General features: G+C 35.2%; 1 protein-coding gene across 2 annotated transcripts in view; it reads right to left on the bottom strand.

Annotated features, from left to right (window-relative positions):
* GTF3C3 (general transcription factor IIIC subunit 3) overlaps nucleotides 1-17,440 on the bottom strand; it is a 37,059-nt gene extending 19,619 nt beyond the window's left edge. For both annotated transcript variants that reach the window (XM_074302804.1, XM_074302806.1), the window contains exons 1-8: nucleotides 16,024-17,440; nucleotides 14,153-14,264; nucleotides 11,726-11,913; nucleotides 10,558-10,681; nucleotides 8,856-9,047; nucleotides 7,436-7,601; nucleotides 2,298-2,445; nucleotides 1,579-1,651 (exon numbers count right to left, since the gene is read on the bottom strand). In XM_074302804.1, coding sequence (XP_074158905.1) covers nucleotides 1,579-1,651; nucleotides 2,298-2,445; nucleotides 7,436-7,601; nucleotides 8,856-9,047; nucleotides 10,558-10,681; nucleotides 11,726-11,913; nucleotides 14,153-14,264; nucleotides 16,024-16,125 — 1,105 coding nt within the window. In that variant the 5' untranslated portion in view covers nucleotides 16,126-17,440. The remainder of the gene's footprint in view (nucleotides 1-1,578; nucleotides 1,652-2,297; nucleotides 2,446-7,435; nucleotides 7,602-8,855; nucleotides 9,048-10,557; nucleotides 10,682-11,725; nucleotides 11,914-14,152; nucleotides 14,265-16,023) is intronic.
* Between the last annotated feature and the right edge of the window lie 6,945 nt (nucleotides 17,441-24,385).

The following is a 24,385-nucleotide window of genomic DNA, read 5'->3' as shown; positions in this document are numbered from 1 at the left end:
GAACAATAACAAAAAAAAAAAAAAAAATTAATTATCAATCCCACCTATCTGTTGCATTTTTCATTTATAAATTGTGAATAGCTTTCTTTGCTAGTTTTAAATTTTGATTTATAATCTAATCATATGGGTATGAAAAGATATTACCAATTGATACTTTATTTTTAAAAAATCAAAACTAAAATATTATCTTCCCAGACCAATTCATGGAAACAATATCATCAGTCTTACTGAATTATGAAAAACATTTTCATCCATTTATTCCACAGCTGACATTCACTGATTCAGTGTTCTGGGTGATAATTAAGGACATTACAATCTATGATAAAGAGATGAACAGAGGACAAAGTAGAATAAAGTAAATGCTATAAGGCTATAAAGTGCTATAAGAAGTTTAAGGAAAGAAAAAATGTATTTGCTTGGAACACAAAAAGCTTTATTAAAGTTGCATATCAACTAATCCTAAAAGGATTGAGAGAATCTTGTCATAAAAGGATATAAGGAAAAACATTTTAAGAAAAGTGGGGAAGGAAAGCAAAGGTATCAAAAAAGGTGGGGAGGGGCACATTCAGGAAATGGAAAAATATTTAGTATAGGCAATACCTCAAGACCCCTCAAAAAATCTCACAGATCTAGTATCTAAACCAGAAGTATCAACCTCTTTAGCACTGTAAGCTAAGTTCAAAACTCCCCAAAGTACAGCCTAATAAAATTAACTGTTAACTGGGAAATGTTTAACAAATAAATAAAAATATACCACAACTGAGTTTCTGTGTCAGTATAAAGTAGAATCAATTTCTATTTGAGTTTGACACCACTGCTCTAAACCATCCTTTGTTTATATGTAGGACAAAGGTTCTGTTGCTATCATAACACACTGGGTCCTGCACCCAAAAGCTATGAAAATAAGCTCAAGCTCCTAGAGTAAAAGCTCCTCAATTATATTACAACGCAAATTTTATAACACTTAACACAACTCATCTTATTTACCTTTTATATGTCTCTTTATATCTAGCATTATATGCTTTTTGCACATAGTGCTTAATACATGCTTTTGATTTAAATACTGCTGCTAATACTACCATAGTACAGTTAAAAGAGTTTGGCTTAAAAATAAAGGCTACTAGAGAAGTCTAGCAATCAGAATGAGCCTTTCTAACAGGCTCTATTACAACATCAGTCAGAAAGTTATTATTCACTACAGCAATTCTATCTTCTATTTAATTCAATATTTACTTATATGAGCTCTGGTTATTTTTAAAAATCACTTTGTTTTAATTCTCAAGACTGAATCTATAGCTTATTCATTTCATTCTACTCATTTTAGTGGGCACAAGGCAAAAATAAAAAACTCAATACACATTCAGTGTGTAATTCTGACTAATCTGACTGATAATAAAAATTGACAAACAAGTAAAGAAGTTGTCTGGGATGCAGTCAACCAAGGGGCAGAAGACTAGGGAAGAACATTTAAATAAAATATCTTTGATGAAAAACAATTCTTGGAAAAGCTGGTTTTAAGGACATTAACTTTAAAATTCAAAAACCATTGCATACATATAGCAGTTCTACTGCATGTACCTCTATTCTCTCCCGGCATGCTTTTTTCAATAACTTTTTTCCATAGTACAATTCCAGAATAATCAGTAATAACCTAAAGAGAGAAGAATTATAACATTTCACAAAAAAAGAATGAATGGAAAGTGATAGCATGAGAGTTACTTTAGAAAAATATCTTTGCAATTTGAAGAATAATTTAAGTAATATTCATCATACCTTATAAAATGAGATTTTTAAAGATACCATTGTGATATAATGAAATTTGTACATGAACCAAATACTAACTAAAGAGTTATAGAATTCAATACCAAGAAAATTCAAGGCTAAAAATTAAACATAGCACAACTGTTAGTTTGAAAACTGTCCTAAGCTAAGTAATAAAAACTTTCCGACAACTACATTAAATACCAGAAAAATACTGCAACTTAGATTTTTAAAAACAGTTTAAATGTGTCTTCTCTTTTAAAAGCTAGATCACAAAATGAGAAAGCAATCTTTATAACATACACTATATGGTGCTGTTTGCCTACATCATTGAGTCATTGCAGAAATCACTTTTACAAAGCATAAAACATTACATAGATATGAGCTGTAATTATTATACATACATCTTAATGAGGAGTTAATTTGTCAAATTCTATTTTTTGTTTTAATTAAGAAACATCTATTATTTCCTTCAACATAGAGCAGCAATCTGTTCAAATAAAATAGAGCAAGCTGGAACATATAAATTCTCCTACCTCTAATGCTTTGTCATGTTGCTTGTTGGAAATGTACAATTCTGCTGCTATGTTAACATCTTCCATGGAGACAAGATTCTGGTGTTTTGAAAAGGCCTCCTCAATTATGTTAATAGCTGAAGTAACATCACTGGCTTCATAATAACTCCTTGGAAGATAAGAATGTAAAAACTAACTGAAAATTAGTTAATTTAGGTAATCAAGTTTTACCTATGTTTGACATACAGTTTGCAATATTTTTCATTACCCCAAATTTTAGGGAGAAAATATAAGAAGTGTGCTGAAATACTTATCCAAAGATTGAAAAGAATCCTATAGAGAAAAAAAGATAGAGATTTGTGTATAACTCCTATATAAATTAGATTTTAAAGAAATTATCAGGCCAATTCTATAAACCAAAGATTGACAAACTATTGCCTAAGACAATATTTTGCTGATTTCTACTCCAAATCATGGATCATGGATGCTTTTATGTACAATAGAAGAAAAGGAGAATGTGGCCAACCAGATCTCACCCCTCCAACAAACATGAAATACAGCAAGCAAAAAAGCCAGACTCCTAAATATAGCCAAAACAGTTCACAAGCTAGTACTCACAATTATGCCACCAGAAGTTGTTTACTAATCAATTAAACACCTAAGATAACAAGATCACAGTGTTAGAGGCAGAAGAGGTCTTCAAGGACATCTAATTTAAAATCCTCATTTTACAGATGGGAAAATTATCCATAGTGATAAAAGGATATCTTTTTGCTCTCTTCCAAGTGACTTTTTAAAGCTGTCAAGTATCTGCTTGATGTTTATTATATGATACAAAATGTTGTTCTAAGCCTAATTTCTCTTTTCTAATTTTCTGATTTTTGCCAAATTGTTACCCTTGTTCATAGCTTTGTTCATATCCAAGTTCACATCCTTGAATTTTCAAATGCTTCTGGCTTGTATGCTCCTAATCAGTTCCACTGATCAACTTAAAAACATTTTTTAACAGTAACAAATTGTTTTCATAATTGCTTTTTCGCAGTATAATTATGTGTGTTCCTTCTAGGTTCCCTTATTTCTCACTTTTTTTTCATTACTTTTCTTGAAATTCTTCACCTTTTGTTCTTCCAAATGAATTTATTGAATAATTTCATCTAGTTGTATAAAATAATCCTTTAGTAGTTTTAGCTGATATCCCACCAAACCTGTAGATCTATTTAGGCAGTATTGTCATTTGTTTTTTAGTAATATCATTCTAATATGAGCAATCAGTCATTCTTATACTTTACTTTTGTAAAGAATATCTTCAGGTTGCATTCATAAAATTATTACATCTTGGCAAATCAATTCGCAGAAAGCTTATATACTCTGCAGCAATTTAAAATGAAATATCTTTTTTCTTTACACTGGGTTTTGTTGGTAATATGCATACAAATAATGATGAATGCTTTATGAATTTGTTTTATTCCTGCTACTTTATGAAGTTACTATTTCTATTAATTTTAAGTTGCGTCTGAAGAATTCTTTAAGTAAGCTATCATGGTAATTTTTCTCTTCCTATTCTTATTTCCTCACTTTTTCCTCTTCCTATTACAGCTAATATTGCTAGAATTAGATCAATTAAGATAAAGTAACAGATACCCTTGCTTCACTCTCACTGATAGCCCAACTCTGTAATTCAACCAAACTAGCTACACCATACTCCATCTCTACCCTGTTTCTTTGTACTGACAAACTCTCAAGCTGGAATGCAAATATCCTTGATCTCTACCACAAAAATTTCCTCAAATATAGCTCAAGCACCAACTTTAACATAAAGCTTTTCCAGATCTTCCATTTGTAGTGTTTTCCATTTTCTAACTTTTTTTCAACATTTTCCCATAAGTGTTCAATAGAGATAGAAATCTAAAGCTTTCTTTCTCAGATATATATATATATATATATATATATATATATATATATATATATATATTTTTTTTTTTTGAGGCTGGGGTTAAGTGACTTGCCCAGGGTCACATAGCTAGGAAGTGTTAAGTGTCTGAGACCAGATTTGAACTCGAGTCCTCCTGAATTCAAGGCCGGTGCTCTATCCACTGCACCACCTAGCTGCCCCCTCTTTCTCAGATAAAAAGAATTTGGTAGGTTCCTAGGTTTCCCTGTTTTTAAAAACTATTTATATAAAATGACAGTTAATTTTAGTTTAGTTTGCTATGAGTTCTTTCATATTTTTAATATTGGTAATTTGTTTTTTTTCTCTTTAAAAACTCGATTAGCGAATGGTCTATTTTGGGATTCATAATTTTTTTTTCCTATTCATAGGCTTTATGTTTTCAATTTTATTTATCAATTTTCAAAATTCTGAAGGTTAAAATTTTTTTATTTGTTGTTTTTTAATTGTATACTCAATAATCTGTTCTTTTGTAGATAAAAGTGTTTAGATACACAAATTTTCCCCTAAGGACTATTCAATTGCATCTCATGCCATCTCACTGTTGTCATTTCCTTTAATGAAATTATCTACTGTTTTTATTATTTGTTCTGACTTATCTGTTACTTAGAATTAAATTATTTAATCTCTATTTTTTAATTATTTCAAATGTCCTTTAGTGATTATAATTTTTGTTACATGTTCAATTTTTATAATAGTAGTTATATGGTCAATTTTGTGAACCCAAAATGGAAAATATATACCTTCTTTTCTATTCCCACTGTGTCAGAGACCATGTATATGCAATTTTTCTAAACTTCTATTTCAATCCCAACTTCTGTCCTGTTGATTTCTTTTATAAGATTTATTTAGTCTTGAATGGGATAGATGAAGTTCTACAATTATTATAGTTTTGCTGTTTATTTCTTATAATTTGATTAACCTTTAAGTTCTTAGATGTTATCTTATTTGATTCATCTATGTTAAGCATTGATAATGATATTTTTAAGTATAATATAATTTCCCTACTTCTCTCTTTATAACATTGACCAGTCTGAATTGATGGTAACTATTTTTATGAATTAAAGCATAATAAATTCTGTTCTAATCACAAATTTTAACTCTGTGAAATCATATTGTTATTATATTCACATAATTCCAGTGTGTTATCTTAGTAGGCACACCATGTATTTTATATATTCTGTAATTATTTTAAATTGGATTTCTCTATCTCTTCTTCCTGGGTTTTATTAGTAGCATAGGAAAACAGATGAATTTTGTGGATTTATCTTATATACCACAACATTGCTTGAAGATAATAACTTTTAGTTGACTCTTTAGGTTTTTCTAAGTATGCCATTATATCTACAAAAAGTGATAATTTGGTTTCTTCTTTGTTGTTATTCCCTCTACTTTTATCTTTTTGTTACAGTTAGCACTTTTTACAACTATGCTAAATAGTACTAACAGCTTCAGAGATGGGCTGCCTTGTTCTGTTAGTGCTATCTTTTGCAATGGCTTTCTTCAAAGCATTGGTTTTAGGTCTCTTGTGGCTTTCTGGTGCTGGAGCTGTCCCCACCATTGTCCTGTGCTTTCTCCTACTGCAGCTCAAGCTAAGGGTTCCTGAGTATTATGCTGGTTCTTATCACCTACTATTTCACTGGTTCTTCTGCTTTTTCCTAATTCCTAATTGTGAGTACCCTGTCTCTGGGCCTCATCTTTCTTTAATATCTTTTCTTTAGATGAGCTCACTTATTTCTAAAACTTCCTTTATCATATCTATGTAAATGACTTTGAAATTTCTATCACTAAACTCAATCTCTTTCCCTGAGTCCAGTTCTACTTTTCCTATCACTATCAAAATAATCCACTTGATTACTGAGAAATACAGAAAATTTAGGTTTCCATAGGAATGTTGTAAGCTTCAAGGTAATGTAAGTTATTAAGTATCACTGACCAATGAGCTTTCAGAAGGAGAAACTGACTTGGCCACGAAATTCTGAGGGGGGGGGGGTCTATGCTAGAAAACTGGCTTAAACTGCCTGGAGAAAAGGGTGTGTTTCTAGGGCATACCAGGAACGGTATATCTAGCTAATTAAAGGTTAAGTGGGAGAGGATGGGGAGGGGGCTAACCTAGAAAAGCTTGCTCTTGCTTCTGTTAACAGTGCTCTCTCTGAGAGGTGTGCCTGCTTCTCCTGAGAATTCAAGATTGCATCATTTAATCTCTTTCACTCTTTCAATAAAACATGACAGACTTTGAAACTGAGTCCGGGATCTTGTTTCTCACAACACCATACCTCAAATGCAATATATCTACAACTGAATTCATCATTTTCCCCTACAAAAACCTCCCCCTCTTCCAATCTTTGCTATTTCTGTTGACCAGACTATCTAATGAATATAATATGAACTCCAGGAGCTCCTAGCATTTAGGGCCTTTAAAATCTGCCTTCAACCTACGTTTCTAGCTTTATTTCATTGCCTCCCCCTTACCATTACTCATCCTATATTCTAATAAAAGTAAATCATCATTCTTTATTTTCTCCTGGCCTTTCCTATTTCTGTGTTGAGCAAACCTTTTTCCCCCTCATTCCTAGAAATGTTCATACTTCCAACCGTTCAAATCCTTCTCTTCCTTCAAGAGCCAGCCAGATCATGAACCACCTTCATCATGAAGCATTCTCTAATATCCCAATCCACAGGTAATCTTTTTCTTCAAATTTGTGCCACTCTATTCAACTTAATGTAACTATTCATGTTCTTCCTTGTATTACTGTTACTTATGTATGTGTTCTTATTTAAATCCCTCAGAGCTAACACTGTATTAAGTAAAACCTTAGTAAATGTATATAATGCAATTTAAATCAATTTACAATTATAAAGAAAAATAATGGAAAACAATATTGTTACAAATGCCCACTATCACATTTTAATTAAAGATACTGATTGAATTTGTGTGGTAGACTGAAAATCTAGCCACTTTTATCATAGCTTTTAATAGAACATTCTTTGAAGGCAAAAGCAATGTCACTTTTGTCTATGTATTCCAAGTGCTGGTAACAACACCTGATATTAAGTATGTACTTAATAAATGATTTTTTTTTTTAATCTTCTGAATTTCAAGCAGCCAACTTATGAAGATCTTTGAAAATTTAACTCACTTGTACTGAATTTACTATTTTAAGTATTAAAAAAAGCAAGACATTACTTTTAAGTTTTCATACAAACTTACTTTGCCATATCTCTGGCCAACTGCATGAAGCGCTCTCCATCAAAAGGGGATAAGAGGTTCAAAATGCGTCTATAACCATCCATTGCCATTTTATGTTCTCCCATCTGTTCATAAAGGCTTGATCTTTCCCAAAGATAACGAACATTTGTAGGATCATACTTAAGAGCTAAAAGTAAAAACAAAATATATTCTGCTTTAACACCCAGCAAAATTAGGATACAAAGTACTAACCACCCTATTTATATGATATTTAAACTAAGGTAATTCATGGTATCATAGATATGGTGCTAAAAGTTATTTAATTCAAAATTCCTCATTTTAAAAATGAGGCAATCAAGATACATAGAAGTAATTAACCCAAAGTCAAACAAGTACCATATGGCAAAGTTAAGATTTGAACTGAAGCTTCCAACTTCAAATCCAACATTTTTTTCCACTGTGTTCTCAAAGGTTTTCCTGTTCACCTTGGAGCAAAGGCGCCATCCTCAAGGTCAGACCTTTTCCAGTCTCACAACTAGACAACATAAAATGCTTTGAAACGTCTCTTATGGCCAGGATTTGGGCCAACACAGGAGATACTATGCTAACTCCAGTCTCATACAAAAACTTCATTCTTTAACTTTTGGCAAATTTCACAATGAAAGGTGAAAGTAATAAATAAAATGCCACATTGTAAAGTTTCTTCCTGTTAACATATCCTGGTCCTACTTTGTGTACTAACGGGGTGACCCAAATTTAAAACTTTACAATTTGGCCTCATGTCTGCAGCTTCTGTAACCAATCTAAGGTAAAACTTCCTAACAATTGAAGCTAAAGTGTCTTGAGCAGTTATTAGATCCTTTATATAGGAAGTGTTCAACCAGAGACTAAATGATCACTTGTTGGGAATGCAGTAAAGCAGATCCCTATTTAGGTCTACTCTACATAAGATAATTTCTGAGGTACCTTCCAACTCTCAGAGACTAACATTTATTTTATTAGTATCTTCACAGAAAAAAATGGTTAAAGCTGTTTAAAAAAAATAAATTCTTCAACTTCCACATTGGAGCAAATTTTGACTCTAGAGTTGCCTGCTTAAGGGACCCATCTAATCAGAAAGAAGTTTCGTATCATATTTCGGATCATGCTAAATTCAAAGATATATATCTTGTTTATAAGTCAACTCTAAGATAAAGTTAGCCAAGAAGAAATGGTTCTAAGCAAATGTATGCTCCAGCTTAAAGGATTCCATCCTAGTATCATTTGTCTCACTACTGACAAATGTAGGAGAATTCAAATCTTAGTAGGAAATTTAATTACAAATTAAATTTGTTTTAAAAAATTTTACAACAGAGTAGCAATTAAAATAATTCTAGCTTTTGTCATCCAACATTTTATCTATCAATTAAAGTGGATATAAAAACATATTAAAATACATTACCTTTTGTATAGCAAAAAATAGCTTGCTTAATGTTGTCTTGTTCTAGTGACATTTCTGCCAGTCTAACCCATTCTTCTGTGTCACTAGGGTTTAAATGTGCAGAAATTAACTCAAACTGCAAAGATTTTTCCATATCACCTTGGTCCTCATATATCATTGCAAGCGTTGAAAATGGTTCATAAGCAAGAGGAGCTATAAAAGACAATTTTTTTTTTCAATATTTAAAAAGGTGAAAAAGTGATTGAGTTAGCTATGATCAGGGTCCACAAACTACTACTAAATTCACATATGCCAATATTTTTTATGTTCATTTCAGTCACTCTAAGAAAATGTCACAAAATGAAAATGGAACTCAGGATTTCTTTAGATTTATATAAACTAATAATTATAATTTTCTTTGTTTAATTTGCAAATTAATAACTGGCATGTATGTAGTGCTTTTAAAGTCTTATAAAGCCTTTTATACAGTTTATCTCATATAAACATCACAATCACCCCAGAAGACAGATAATGAAAATGAATTGTTCTTATTTTAAAGGTAAGAAAACATGTTCAGCACTCTGATTTGACCAAAATTATACAGATAATAAGGAACAGAGGCAAAACGGAAAGCTAGTCATCCTAACTCCAGGTCTCAAGCATTCTATTCAGAAAAAAAAAGGGGAGGGGGGAAGTTAAGAAGAAAATGTCAAAAAGTATGCTTTTGTAAAACATCTGCTAGATGGAAATTTTCCAACTGCTTCCACATCCTGCCATTAAGGATTTAGGCCAATGTGTTTTAGTCATTGGTATTATGTGCAGGAAGAACCTAGACACTTATACCCAAAGAACTCAGCCAAGAAGATGCCCATAGTCTCAATTTTTGATGCAATAATTCCAAAAATCAAGTACAAAGACATCTAGAAATTAATGCTCCAAAATTATATTTAAAAGAAAGGATGAAACAAAATAAAGGTCCAGACAAGGATGGTAAATAATATGAACTATGATAAATTATCTCGAAGAAAAAGAAACTTAAAATATCATCAGTTTTTTACAGCATACAGAATTAAGTCTGAAAGAAGGCTCTTAAAATTGAGATTATTGATAGTATAACTTCAGATAAAGATTAACAACCTTCTATAGTGAATAGTAGTAGTTTGGCAAAATAGAGAGCAAAATGAAAGAAAAAATAGCAGTCTGAAAGATGCTCTCAGTAAAAAGATTTGCAGCTTACTGTTATAAAAATGACAAATTTAGAACTGTCTTTTGTCAAAAAGAGACCCAGGTAAAAAAATTCATCACTTGACATTATGTGATCTGGAAATGGAAAAATGTAACTTCTTCAATTCTGTTTCAACATAACATCCTGAAATATTTAGGAAAGGTTATTTAGAATAATAAAAAATGGAATATAAAGACTTCAAAACACCAGTGAGAAAAATAGTACACTTTAATGGTAACAGGAATAGAATATATATTGTCTATTGCTACCTAACATCTTTAGTTCAATCAAATAATATGATCCTGAATTCTTGTTTAAGGCTTATATTTAAGTAAAAATGGGAAGATAAATGTCATCATAAATAATAACTATCAAATGATATTTTCTAATTAGCAAGGTAGTATGAATCTCTACTTCATTATTAGATTATGGTAAAAGGCTTGCAGGGACAAAATTTTAAATTTTGTCAATCAATATATAACCCCCCACATAAAATACCTTGTCTTATAATTTCCATGCACATTAATATGGCTTCTTCACGTTCACCTCGAGCAAATCGGATGTTAGCTTCCCCCATGAGTCCTCTCAGAGCTCTAGGAAGTTTACTACGAGGTCTTTTCTCCTACAGAGAAAAAATGGTATTTACATTTGAATAAAGTTCTAAATCTCGCTTCAAAACACTTTAATAAAACTAAGAAATAAATAAAATCAAAATCTTACATTTAAAAAGGCAACTTTTCAAGCTTCAGAATTCAACAGTTCAAACTAAATGGTTGCAATTTTAACTGACTCACTTAAGAACTTTTATCAGAAAAACTGAAAACTCAATTATAGAAAAGGACGAAAATTATTTTCTTAACACTTTCTAAAGATTGGAATTTTAAAAGTTTAAAAATGTAATTGAAACAAATTTTATGAACACAGAAAACTTTATAAAATAGTTCTTGGATTGGTTTGGAGCAGGGGTGTTGGGGTGTGTTTGGGGGGCAGTGTATGTGCAAATACATGCACATACACTTGTGTCTGAAGGCACATTTGAACTCAGGTCCTGACTTCAAGGCTGGTGTTCTATCCACTATGCCACCTAGCTGCCCCCCATATACACTTTTTAAAAGCAAACCTTGATATGCTCAGATACTACGAAGTAGGATGCTTTTACAAGTAGGCTCATTACCAGATTTACTATTTGTTTGGCATGAAATTTAAAATAAACCAGAAAACTGCAATGACACAATTTAATAAAACTCAGAACTATAAATTTTCTTATTACCCCAAATTTTCTTTCAGAATTATAACTCCAAATATTTGCTTTCCATCCTCTGACAATATGAAATTAACCACCAGATGCAGACATAAGCCTACCTCTTTCCTTGATTTCCACCAGAAACTCTGAATCTTTTATCCCCAAACATGTCCCTGTTTTATCCCCAAACATGTCCCTGTTATTTCCACTCCCCAGGCCTTTAATACTTTCCCTACTGGACTCCAAGCTATTTCATGGCCATGATGATGTTTTGTTTTTCTTTGTCATCTTGTCATGTCGGGTATATGAATGCTTGCTGAGTTGTTTTTTAACTGAAATTTTGCATTTTCATGCACTGAAAAAATACGTACTAATTACTGAATCACAACTTTTTCTTCAAAATAAAAACATATAACTACTTGCTTTCATCATTTTTTTGGTCTCTCGATTAAGGACCATCTCCAACACAAATACATCTCCTGCTGTGGGTTGTTCAGGTGTTTCTTCATCTTCTTCCTCTTCTTCCTCCTCCTCTTCTTCATCTTCATTTTCTCCAAGCATGGAAGCAAAGACCCTATGGACTGATTTGCTAACTCCATCAGATGTTTCTCCTGGTAAAGAGAAATCAAAACCAAACATAACCACTTTGTCAAAAAAAAAAAAAAAAAAAAAAAAAAAAAAAAGGCTGTCACTTCTAAGTGGCTGTCTTTACGACCTTTTACAGTAATAATAAGACTATTTATTCACAAGTTAGACTTCTAGCAATTGTAATTATTCAGAATACAGTCACAAACTTGTCTGTTATTAGCCAAAACAATAGCTTTAAAGCTATCCCTTGCTCAATAGCAAATAAACCCACACCTCAATAACCCCTCAGGACATCCCAGTATTACTGCATAGAACAGTAATATTTTGAAAAGTGACTTGAACCATCAAGAAATAGTTACAATAACAACTGATGAAATTAAAAGTATATATATTTTAAAGACTTACAGCTAAAATAAGTTTTTGTACTTAAAGCAGTATTATTTAGACAATTCAACTATGTAGAACACATCCTAAAAGATGCTTGATAACAATCAAATATGATAGTATTTGATTAAATAAAATGAATACAAAATACAGACAAGAGTATGTTTTCATTAAAATTGCAAGATTTTAATTTTTCAAATACTCAAAATCGCTCCAAAGTTCAAGAATCACTAATTGAAGTATTTAAATGATTACATTTTCAACTGAGAGGATGAAAGGCTTTATGCATAAAGAGGTATTTGATTCCCAGGGAAGTCATTTAACCTCTTAAGCGTCCCAGGCAACTCAGTTGTAGAGACTAGACAAACTGAGGTGATAGGATCTACTTGTCCTTAGTCTCCTATACTGAAGAAATCACAATTCTGTTTTTTAAAAATCATTTGAACCATAAAGATCATGTTTAAAGTTTTCAACAAAATTAAAATGAATCTGGTTATTTTAATCGGGGGGCGAGGGGGAGGGAGGAAGAAGAGGACAGAGGTGTATATAAGGGGAACCAAATCTGTGATTTCATTAATTTAAAAAAAAAAAAAGCCTAGTGAGGAAACTCCTTTGGTTGACAATCAAATGCAGATTTGTGCCTATTTTGCCACTTGGTCTTTGAGAGTTGCCGAGGGCATAGAGAATTTAAATAATTTTCCCAAGAGCACAAAGTATGTGTAAAAGATGGAACTTGAATCCATGTCTTGAATTTTAGGCCATTTCTCTATTCACTCCCACATCCTCTTTGTCTTATAAAAGAATTTGTTAAACTTAATGATAACGCTAATTATTATAAAGTATCTTATATGAATTTCTAAATCATTAGAGTAATTTTGCCATTTTAAATGAAGATACAGGTTGATGACCAACTTAAGCATCAAAATATATTCCAAAAGAAGCATCTAACCCACGGGAATTGTATATGAGTTGATTTATAAATCATTTAAAAAAAACTTTTTCTTAAGATATCATGCACATATCCCCAAGAATAGCAAGATTCTAACAAAACAGGACTGAATTTTTTTTTAATTCACATATTATATTTGGTGTATAGTTAACAAGATTATAATAAATCAAGGCTCATCAACTTTCAATAAAATTTCATAAATTAATAGAACAAGAAATTAAACTGAAAAGGTGCTAGATAAACTTCCCCAGGTTAAATTATTGATTTAAATGTAGATCAGAAAATGAGAAATGTTGAGTTGTGGGGTGGGATATAGAGAAACAACTTGGAACATTTTAAAATTATTAGTCAATTATTCTCTGGAGGAAGGAGATGGCTATGAGGTAGAGCTAATTACATACAATTTTTGGATGAAAGGTTTTAATTAAACATGGCTCAGATGCCATTCTAAAGAATGTTATTCAATCATTCAGTTGAGTCCAACTCTTCATACTGACCACGGGGTTTTAATGGCAAAAGCACTGGAGTGATTTGCCATTTCCTTCCTCAATGGATTAAAGCAAACAAATTAAGTGAGTTGCCCAGGGTCATACAACTAGTAAATGTCTGAGGCTAGATTTGAACTCAAGATGTTTGGGACTGTCCACTAAGCAATCTAGCTATCTCCTACCCCTGCTTTCCTCTGTGTGCTAGAAAAATAATGGTTACTATGATCCTAAGGAATCAAAACTCCAAATATAAGAAACATCAAACATCCCTAAAGATGGCCACAAAGCAGGTAAAACACTACCATACACTGAAGTCACAAAGATAAAAACAATCAACAAATATACAGGACATTTACTGTCAAATGTTACATTAATCACAAAATAACAAATACTTTTATAACTCTTACAACATATTGTAGGTATTAAATCTTTTCAACATACCTTCATTGACATCCTGGCTCTGAGATTTGATTGAGTCAATTCCAGAAGAAGATGGAACTTCGGAGTCATTTAGATTTTCCTCAGCTAAAACTTTTCCTTTTTCCTGACTGGCCTAAAGGATGTAAAATTTATTATTACATGTTTTATTCTGTTCTTAAACATATGTGTGTATATATGTATGTGATGGAGACATTAACTTTTAAATAAAATTTTTACACTCTATCCCTTTGATTATAATGCAGTGGACAGAAAACTACCATTAAAACTTAAGCCGTGGGACAGCTAGGTGGCGCAGTGGACAGAGCACCAACTCTGAATTCAGGAGGTCTCAAGTTCTCAGACACTTAGTACTTCCTAGCTGTGTGACCCTGGGCAAGTCACTTAACCCCAGCCTCAGAGAAAAAAAAACAAAAAAAAAACTTAAGCTCTACCACAACTTTGTCAATTTGAACAAGTCTCTAACGCTCTGTGAGTTCTTCATCTATAAGGCAGCGTATAATGCCTGCACTACTTAACTCAAAGGGTGACTGTGAGGACCAAATGAGCTGTGTATTCAGTGCTACTGGATTAAACATAAGCCATTATGACTTCTGCCTATATCGTGACACACCATGGAATCCCGGTAAAATGAATTAGAGAATGAATTGGGCCTATAACTAAATAAAAAGAACTGAAGGAGTATATTAAATGTGGGAAACTATACCACGCTTTCACTCCCAGACTGCTTTCTAATACAAAAATCCATCTTCTCAAAACAAACATTTTCCCTCAGATACTCTATGGTCGTTAAATTTTGTAACACTGTAATCTCTGAGAAATCAAACGAACAGGTGGCTCAGTGGAGGGATAGGTGGTGGATACGGGTAAATTCTCTAAGTGATGACATACTCCGGTAGAAGAGACATCACTAAAAAATGTTCCGTCAAGTACAAAGTCATTCACGTGGAAATCCACAAGGGACAAGGGTGAGCAGCCTAAAGATCCGAAAGGAGAATCCTTCATGGAGCGATTTAGGAAAAAAACGGACAAGAATTTAGTAAGATGACACAGGAATGAGTTGTAATCTGTACCAATGGAAAAAAAAGCAACCACAAACAGATCCTGCTGGTCATTTCTCTGTTTAGATGTGGAGGCAATTCCCTAAATAAAAAAGGCAGGTGGCAGTAAGAATGTTTCTTCCACGTAAATACCTGTGAGAATTCTCTGTAGGTTACAGAGAACTCCAGAGCTGGGGGACTTAGCCATCATCTAGCCCCGCCCCTTACTGCACTAACGAGGAAACAGCTTTAGAACAAATAACAGGGCCTCTCCTCGGATACAACGACACTCAAAGACAAACCCTTTAACACGGAGGGGGGGGGGGGGCGGGGGGGCACTCAGGGGGGGAGGCGACTTCTGCGCCTGCTCAGGAGAGACGGCAAGGAGCGCCAGCGCCGGAAGGTCTGCCCAGGCAGCGCTTCCTTTACAAACAGCATAAACTGAGCCCGGGAGGATGAGAGGAGTAGAGATTACTAAGTGAAGGTCCAGCACACTGGAGCCCCGCGTTTCCATCGCCCCACTCCTTACCCGTGGGCAGCACCTCCCTCTCTCCGCGGCTCGGGTGTCTCCCCTGCAGAACTGGGGGTCGGGGTGAGGGGAGGAAGGCTCCGGGTGGTCGGCCTCTGACGCACTTTCCGAACGGCAGACCCTCCCCCTTCCTTCCTCCCGATCCCGGCCCGCGGAGGAGCGAGCCAGAGCCACGGGAGGGCTCAGAGAGAGAGGAAGGGGCGGCCCACGGCCGGGCCGAACGAGAGCCAAGTTTCGGCTCCCGGCTCCGCGCTCCCGCGGCCTCGGGAAAGCCTGGGGTGTCCGACACAAGGGCTTTGACTCACTTTTTTCTCGCGAGTTTTCCTCTCTTCTCTTCGCCTCTCGAATTCCTCAAAGGAGATCTTCCCTTCCAGATAATCGATCAGCTCGGGGCTGAACCCCGACATCTCGCCGCTGCTGTCGCTTTTTTCCCAGGTAGGATAGACGCCAGAGTCAGGGTTTCCAACCTCTCCTCACTGCCCCGCCCACTTCCGGAAGAGAGCGGACTCGGTGTCTCCAGCAAAAGGAGCCGGGCAGCCGCGGGGCCTAGCAAGCGAGAGTGCCGGAGAGGCTCGGCCCGGAGGAGGAAAGCACTTTCCAGGCTGGGGGATGGGCTGTGACGAGGTTCGGAGCGGGAAGCGTGACGGACGCATGCGCACTGAAGCGAGCAGAACCTGACAAGTGCAAGCTGTAACAGCCACGCTGCAAAGGGGATCCACACAGACTCCATCTACGCTAATCAAAACGGAGATGGAGATAATTCCCAGTGCCCGATGACGGAAAAAGTTATCCACTGCCGGAGAAAGAGCTGAGGAATTCTGAGTGCGGAGTGGGGGAAAAAACCCCCATTTTCTTTGTTTCTCTCTTTTTTTAGTGTTTGCTTAGGGAATATGGAAATGTTTACATAACTATGCATGTATAATTGATAGATTTGCTTTAAAGCAACATACTACATTAATTAGGGGATATAAACACATGACCCCTAGAGTAAGCTCTCAGAACTTTGGTTTAATAATCTGCATTATTTTTTAACTTAAAATTAAATCAAATGCAGATTAGAGTGTCCAGTAGTAACGTTTTAATATTTGCACACACATTTCTAAGATCTTGTGCTTAAACAAACTCACGATGCTAGCACATAGCATTTCATAGTGACAGTCTCATATAATTGTAGGGGATTCATCATTGAAAATTTATAGTTCATGTTGATATCTGAGGTGACCTTAAACCCAACATTCCTGATGTAAAATCGAATCATCATAAATTGTTCCCACTTAACAACAGAGTTTATCTGTTATCAATTATCAGAGATTATCAGGAAACACATTCCTTCATTGGAACCCAAGTAACTCAAGGTATTTCTCAGGGATAATAAATGCAAAATAGTTTTAAGGAGCTTAACCAATTTATAATTTAAGAGGAATTCCAGAGGACTCTTTCACTTTTTTTGATTGACATCAGTTTTCTTTGTTCTTTTGCCTTCCCCCATTCAGAGCTGCATAGTCTCAGAGCGCTTCATAAAACGAAAACCTAATGAAGATAAGGTTTTACTCTTCTTCTTTTTTTTTTTTTCCTTCTGTAAATCAGACAGAGTTTGAGAACTAGGCTGTTTGTTTTAAAAACAGCTAAGCGCTTTTCTGTTCTTTTTCCCAAAGTCAGTGCAAAAGGATTACAATTTATGTAAAATTGCTTTTACTATCACATCTCAAATAAATTTCACTGAACTAAGTCAGCATAGTTTCTTTCTCTCACTCTCATCTTTTTGTCCATGTGTCCCTGCTGCAGTCAGGGAATGAGGGAAGGGGAAAGAAAGAGAAGGAGACTCTCTTTATTCTATTCACTGTCCTCCTTAAGGAGGCCTTAATTTAGTTGAATTTGCCTCCAAATTACTTTACACACACACACACACACACACACACACATACACACAATTCATTTATCTCAACGTTGGTATTGAATGTTGGCCATATCTAAAAACCCATATAAAGTTACCAGATATGAAGCAATTAAATCCAGTAAAGAAGCTAACACTCATATAACGCTCCCCGATCATTGTTCTCAAAAATTAACTAACTTTTTCAGCAGCCCCAGCTTGGCCAGAGCTGAAGTCTACAGAAAAAAAGTCAGACTTTTCTCTCTCCCTCTCTCTCTCTCTCTCTCTCTCTCTCTCTCTCTCTCTCTCTCTCTCTCTCTCTGTCTCTCCTCTCTCTTTGTCTCTTTCTCCTCTCTCTCTCTCTGTCTCTCTCTGTCTCTGTCTCTCTCTGTCTCTCTCTCTCTTTCTCCTGTCTCTCTCTCTCTCTCTCCCTCTCTCTCTCTGTCTCTCTCTCTCTCTCTCTCTCTCTCTCTCTCTCTCTCTCTCTCTCTCTCTCTGTCTCTCCTCTCTCTTTGTCTCTTTCTCCTCTCTCTCTCTCTGTCTCCCTCTCTCTCTCTCTCTCTCCCTCTCTCTCTCTGTCTCTCTCTCTCTCTCTCTCTCTCTCTCTCTCTCTCTCTCTGTCTCTCCTCTCTCTTTGTCTCTTTCTCCTCTCTCTCTCTCTGTCTCTCTCTCTCTCTCTCTCTCTCTCTCTCTCTCTCTCTTCTCTCTGTCTCTCTGTCTCCTCTCTCTCTCTCTCTCTCTCTCTCTCTCTCTCTCTCTGTCTCTCTCTCTCTCTCTGTTTCTCTCTCTCTCTCTTCCCCCCCTCTCTCTCGGTCTCTGTCTCTTTCTCTCTCTCTGTCTCTCTCTCTCTCTAGCTCACAGAACAGACTTGACACAGACATTCTGCACAGAGACACAAACACAAAAATTACATGCAAGAGAACCATCCCTTCCCCACATGAAACAGCAATATCTCATCAAGTACGCACTCTGGTGATATTTTAGATTTTTTTTTTTTTTTCTCTGAAGATTTGGATCTGGACTACTTCTTCCCCTTTCCTTTCTGGGGAAAGCAGCTCCAATCTCATGGCTTGAGATCCTGTAATACACAGAGACAACCTCTCAGCTCGGATCCCCAAGCCTGTAGGAGTTGCCACAGCACCCTATGCTCTGTGCTGCTTATCAGGACTTCCTTCTGGCTTACTAGGCTGCACCCTTTAACTTTGGATCACTAAGCCTGGATGATCCCAGAGTCCGCTTCAGCCTAAGAGCAGTCCAAGGGCACAGGCAGTGCCCTAGGGAGAGCAGCTCTGATCTGGACTGCTCCTTCCTCTTTACCCCTTTTTTATGCACTTGTCCTTGTGCTTCTTCTCCTAAGACTTGTTCTTTTGTTTGTATCTAGGGGCCTCTCTTTATGTCCATACTTCACAGAGAGGGAGTCTGAGTGTCTGATCTCAACGATGCTCAGAGAAAACCCAGCCTGGCACCTGCCCCGCATCAGAACTCCAGGCTTCTCTCTGGGAAGTCACAGATCCCGGATGAGCCCCCAGAAATGTGGTGTATTGATAATGTTTCCTTTATTGATGACTTGTTTGCCATGGAAACCCGCTCAATTCCCTGAGTCAACTCAGTCATCCTAAAGAAATGAACAAATATTCTCCTTGGTGGGTCCCTGGAGATGGAGCATCCTGCACCTGGAAGGCTGCTTCATCTCAAGAGTCATATATACAATGAGAATATTTAGGACAGTGCCTTCTTTATTGTTAACCTATAAAAACCCTTAGGTGGAAAGGGACTTTGAGAATCTCACCCAGAAAATATTTGTACACCATGCCTGGGATTTTTTTCCCCCACTCTGACACTCTGAATGGCTGTGATTAGGGATTCTCCCAGCTGAGAAATTCTTTGGAATGGTGATGATGTATGTTGGATGTTGTTTGTTTGTTATATTGTCTTTATTGTTATGGTGGCCATTACGTTTATTAATTGTATGTTATTTTTAAACTATAAGTTTCTTCTTCCCTTATGTCTTGTTTAAATCAAGATTCTGAGTAATAATAAATTTGTATCCACCCCCTTTAAATCTATGCCTGTGAATGAGAATTCCTAACCTAGATTAAACTTTCACTTGGTCATAGCTTTTAAATAGTCCAATTATTCTTATAGTTTTTCTTCTTGATCTGTTCTCTAGATCTATTGTTTTTCTTATGATATGTCTTGTATTCTTTTCTATTTTTTATTCTTTTTTGTTTTATTTCTTGATCTCTTATAACTTCACTAACTTCCAAATTTTTATGACTATACTTTGTACCTCCCAAATGCAAGAGAATGAAATCCTCAAAGATCACAAACTGAAGATTTCATATGGCTATTTTTATTCAACCCAGAAAACACAGAGAGAATTCTCTATCAAACTGAAAATCTCCTTTTCTCAGGATTTTCACTGTAACATAGTATATAATAAATTTACCTTACTGTCAAAACAATCTTGCTTGTCATCCTTATGAACTTTTATTTTTTCATTCATTTAAAAAATATTTATTAACAGTCATCTGTTACTGTACCTTTCAACCCCAACCAAATAACTGAGGATGGGATAGAGGGAAGGGAGGAAAACCCCTGTAACAATTAATGTGCTGGTAAATGTTTAACAGCTGGGGGATGGAGTGGAAAGAAGGGAATGTCAGTCCAGAGAGAGAGTGTAAGGTGATATACTTTGAAGTTTAATCTGTATCATTAATATCTTCTCCATCACTTTCTTAAGTGTAAATACAAACAGTAAATTAAGCCCTGAATTGTGGCATTTACTGACTTTTTAGGTGTAAATGCTCACAAAAATTAAGAATTGGTCTTCTAGGGCAGAGTCAAGATGGCAGAGCAAAGTCAGGAAGCTGTTTTCCTCAAAAACCATATGAAACCAATCCTCTAAATAATGTCTGGAATGACAGAACCTACAAAGAGACAAAATGAAACAACTTTACAACTCAAGATAGGCTGATCAAGAAAGATCAGTTTCACTTCGGTAAAAGTGCACAGCCCAGCTCAGGTGGTATCTGGGAAAGCTAGTGGGAGGGTCCTAATTACAGTCAACAATAGGTGGAACTAGGTCAGGACACTCTTAGGGAACGAGAGATCCTTGAGCTCAAAGCCAAAGCTCATAACTGCCCCCAAAAGGTTTGGATAATACCTCCCCAGGAGGGGAGCTTGTGCCCCAGGAGCAAAGCTTGATGTTAAAAGTCATGTAATGAGGGAGGGAGAAAGAAAGAAAATGAGCAAGAAACAACGAGCCTTGATCAGAAAAGGCTACTATGGTGACAAGGAAGACCAAAACACCAAAGGACAAATACCCACATGTGAAACTTTAAAGGGGGTATGAATTAATCTCAAGTTCAAAAAGCTGCCTTGGAAGAGCTCATAAAGTTCTTTAAAAGTCAAATAAGAGAAGTAGAAGAAAATTGAAGAAATGAAAGGTATGCAAGAGTCAGCAGCTTAGAAAAGGAAAAAAATTCCTGAAAAATTGCAATTGGTCAAAATCCCCTGAAGAAAACAACACTTTTAAAAGTAGAATTAATAAAATGGAAAAGGAGATATAAAAGTTAACGGAAGAAAATCATACATTAAAAACTAGAAACAGGCAAAAAGAAACTAATGACTCTGAGATATCAACAATCATTCAAACAACTTAAAAAGAATGAAAAAGTAGAATTAAAATAATTCATTGGAAAAACAACTGACCTAGAAAATAGATCCAAGAGATACAATTTAAAAATTATTGGACTACCTGAAAGCCAAAATTTTTAAAAGGGCCTGGATAGCTTCTTCAAGAAATCATCAAGGAAAACTGCCCTGATATACAAGAACCAGAAGAGGAAATAGTCATTAAAAAAATCAATCAATCACCTCCTGTCTAGATTCCACAAGGAAAACTCCAAGAAACATTATTGCAAAACTCCAGGAACTATAAGCTCAAGGAAAAAGTCCTACAGGCTGCCAGGAAAAAAAAAAAAAAATGCAATTCTAGTATCAGGGAGCCACAAGTCAGCATTACCTGGGGTCTGGCAACTTCTACAAAAAAGGATCAGAGGGCCCAGAATACCATATTCCAGAAGGCAAAGTTCCTGGAATTACAACCAATAAACAACTATCCAGTGAGACTGGGAATCATCTTTCAGGGGACAAGATGGATCTTCAATGAAGCAAGACTTTCAATCATTTCTATTGAAAAGACCAGAACTAAACAAAAAATTTGATCTACAAATACAAGACTCAAGAGAAGCATAAAAAGATATAGGAGAGAAAAAAAGTTGAACAGGTTTTTATCCCTGCATGGGAAGATGATTCTTGAGAACTGTATCTTTTATTAGGGCAGTCAGAAGTGGTATACATAAACAGAAAGTGTGAGTATAAGTTGATTTTGATGTGATGATGTTAAAAAAAAATGCAAGGAGTAGAAAAAGGATTGTATTGGGAGAAGAGGAAATGGGAGGTAAAAAGGAGTAAATTAGATCATAGGTAGAGCCACAAAATAACTAAAGTAGAGGGAAAGAAGGAATAGGGATAAGCTTTGTGTGAAGCTTAATCTCATCAGTTTTGACTCAAAGGAATAACACTCACACTCAGTTGGGCATAGAAATTTATTCCTATATGGTAACTATAGAGAAGTAAGAGTAGAAAGAGGAAAGAAAAGTGAGAGCTGGATAAAAGGGAGGGTGGAAATAGTAGGAGAAGGTGGTAATGGAAGGAAGGAGGAATGATAGAAAGGAGGGCAGGTTGAGGATAGAGTTGGTCAGAAGCAAGACACTGATGTGGAGGGATAAGGTAGAAAGAAAGAAAAAAGTATATATATATATATAGAGAGAGAGAGAAAATAGAATGGAAAGAAATACACAGCTAATAATCATAAATTGTGAATGGGATAAAGTCTCCTATAAAAAGGTGGGTAGCAGATTAATTAATTGGGTATGCAATGAAAAAAAACTAGAAAACCAACAAATTATGAACTAAATTATGAACTATGATTTTGAACTAAATGGGGATGATAATAGCAATAACCTCCAAGGTTATTGTGAGAATCAAATGAGATAATATATTTAAAGCACAATATAGAATATGTTTTAGCTTAGTATCTGGCATATAGCAGATGCTCAATAAATGATTATTTCCATGCCCTCAATTTTGATCTCAATACCAAATATTGGTATTGGATATCCTTCATCGCTTTCTCTTGAACTCTATATGTCCAATTGCCTGAAAGATATCTCCATCTGATGATCTTAAAACACCAAAAATTCAACAAGTCTAAAGGGAACCTAATATTTTTTCCCTTTAAGTTCTCTCTCCTCCAAACTTACCCATTTCTGTAGGAGGGCACTGCTTCCAGTCACCGGAGTTTAAAGCTAGATAATAATCTTTGATCACCTATTTCTTCCATAATCCACCCATTTTCAAACAATTTTCAAAGACCTGTCAGTTCTATTTCTAGACTATCTCTTGTATCCATTTACCTCTGGTCACTCACATGACTACCATCTTAGTTCAAGCCCCATAATCTTCTCTTTCCAATCCATCACCCAAAAAAGAGTTGCCAAAATAACTTTTCCTATGCTGTGGGTTTGATCATGTTACTCTCCCATTCAAAAACTTTTACTAACTCCCTATTGCCTAAAGTATAAAATACAAACAAGATAATATAATGGATAGGGTATGTGAACTGGAGTCAGATGTACCTGCATTTGAATACCGTCTCAAACACTAGTCCAGGACCGATCTCTCAGCCTCATTTTCCTGATTTTAGACTATCTCTTAGAGCTATTGTAAAGCTCAAAATGACATGATGCATGTCAAATGCTTTGCACATCACAAAATGCTATACTATTATTGTTATTTATTTGTTATCATCATTATTATTTATTATTATTATTTGCTATTAACTCATCCTAATATTTTAGACCTGCAATCTAGTTCAAAGCTACCTTTCCAGAGTAATCTCAAACTACTTCCCTTTACATGGGATTTTCCCATGTAAAGGAAAAGGTTTCTTTATCTCATCTCTCTGTGTCTGGAGATTAGCAGCACACTTCACCATGAGTTCTGGAGCTGTGGCTGGTAATTGTATTACTCAGATTTTTAAAGTCTTTCAAAGTAGTTTGTCTTTATAATATTTCAATTGTATAATTTGTTCTCATGGATCTGTTCATTGTATTCTGCCTCATTTTAAACAAGTCTTCCCAGGTTTGTCTGAATCTATCTTATGCTATATACATTTCTATAAAAAGCATCTTATTTGGTGGAGTGCATTTTCTCCTCATCCTGTATTTCAGAAATTCTCATCTGCTGAGGGAGCTATTTCTTCTGAGAAGGGCCTTCCCTGATCATCTGCATTGTTAATACTCTCCCCTTCTTCAAATTTTCACAAAGCTCTTTTCCCCTTGATTTCTCCTTCATCCTCTTTACTCACTATCTCAAAATTATGTATCTGTATACCTGGTATTATCTCCCTAGTAGAATGTAAACTCCTTGGAAAGGATTATTTTATGGTTTAGAACACTTCTCACCATAATGCCCTCATAAATATTTGTTGAATTGTTTTGGCAAAAACATTGCCAACTGGTGTTGTAGTCTCTTAAAATTTCTTCCTATGGAATTATGTTTTGATAGCTAATAAAATAGCATTTACTGGTTTGTCATGATATACTAGAAAAAGCACTGAACTTAAGAGTCATGAAACAGAAAATTTAATTTCAGCCATTGTTACTTCCCCGTTGTATTCCTTGGGCAAGTAACTTAAACTCAATATACTTCATTTTCCACATCTG

Source organism: Sminthopsis crassicaudata, chromosome 3 (genome assembly GCF_048593235.1).
Source record: "Sminthopsis crassicaudata isolate SCR6 chromosome 3, ASM4859323v1, whole genome shotgun sequence".
Taxonomy (NCBI): Eukaryota; Metazoa; Chordata; class Mammalia; order Dasyuromorphia; family Dasyuridae; genus Sminthopsis; species Sminthopsis crassicaudata.
The sequence above is the reverse complement of the archived record's forward strand: the minus strand, read 5'-3'. Positions and strand labels throughout refer to the sequence as shown.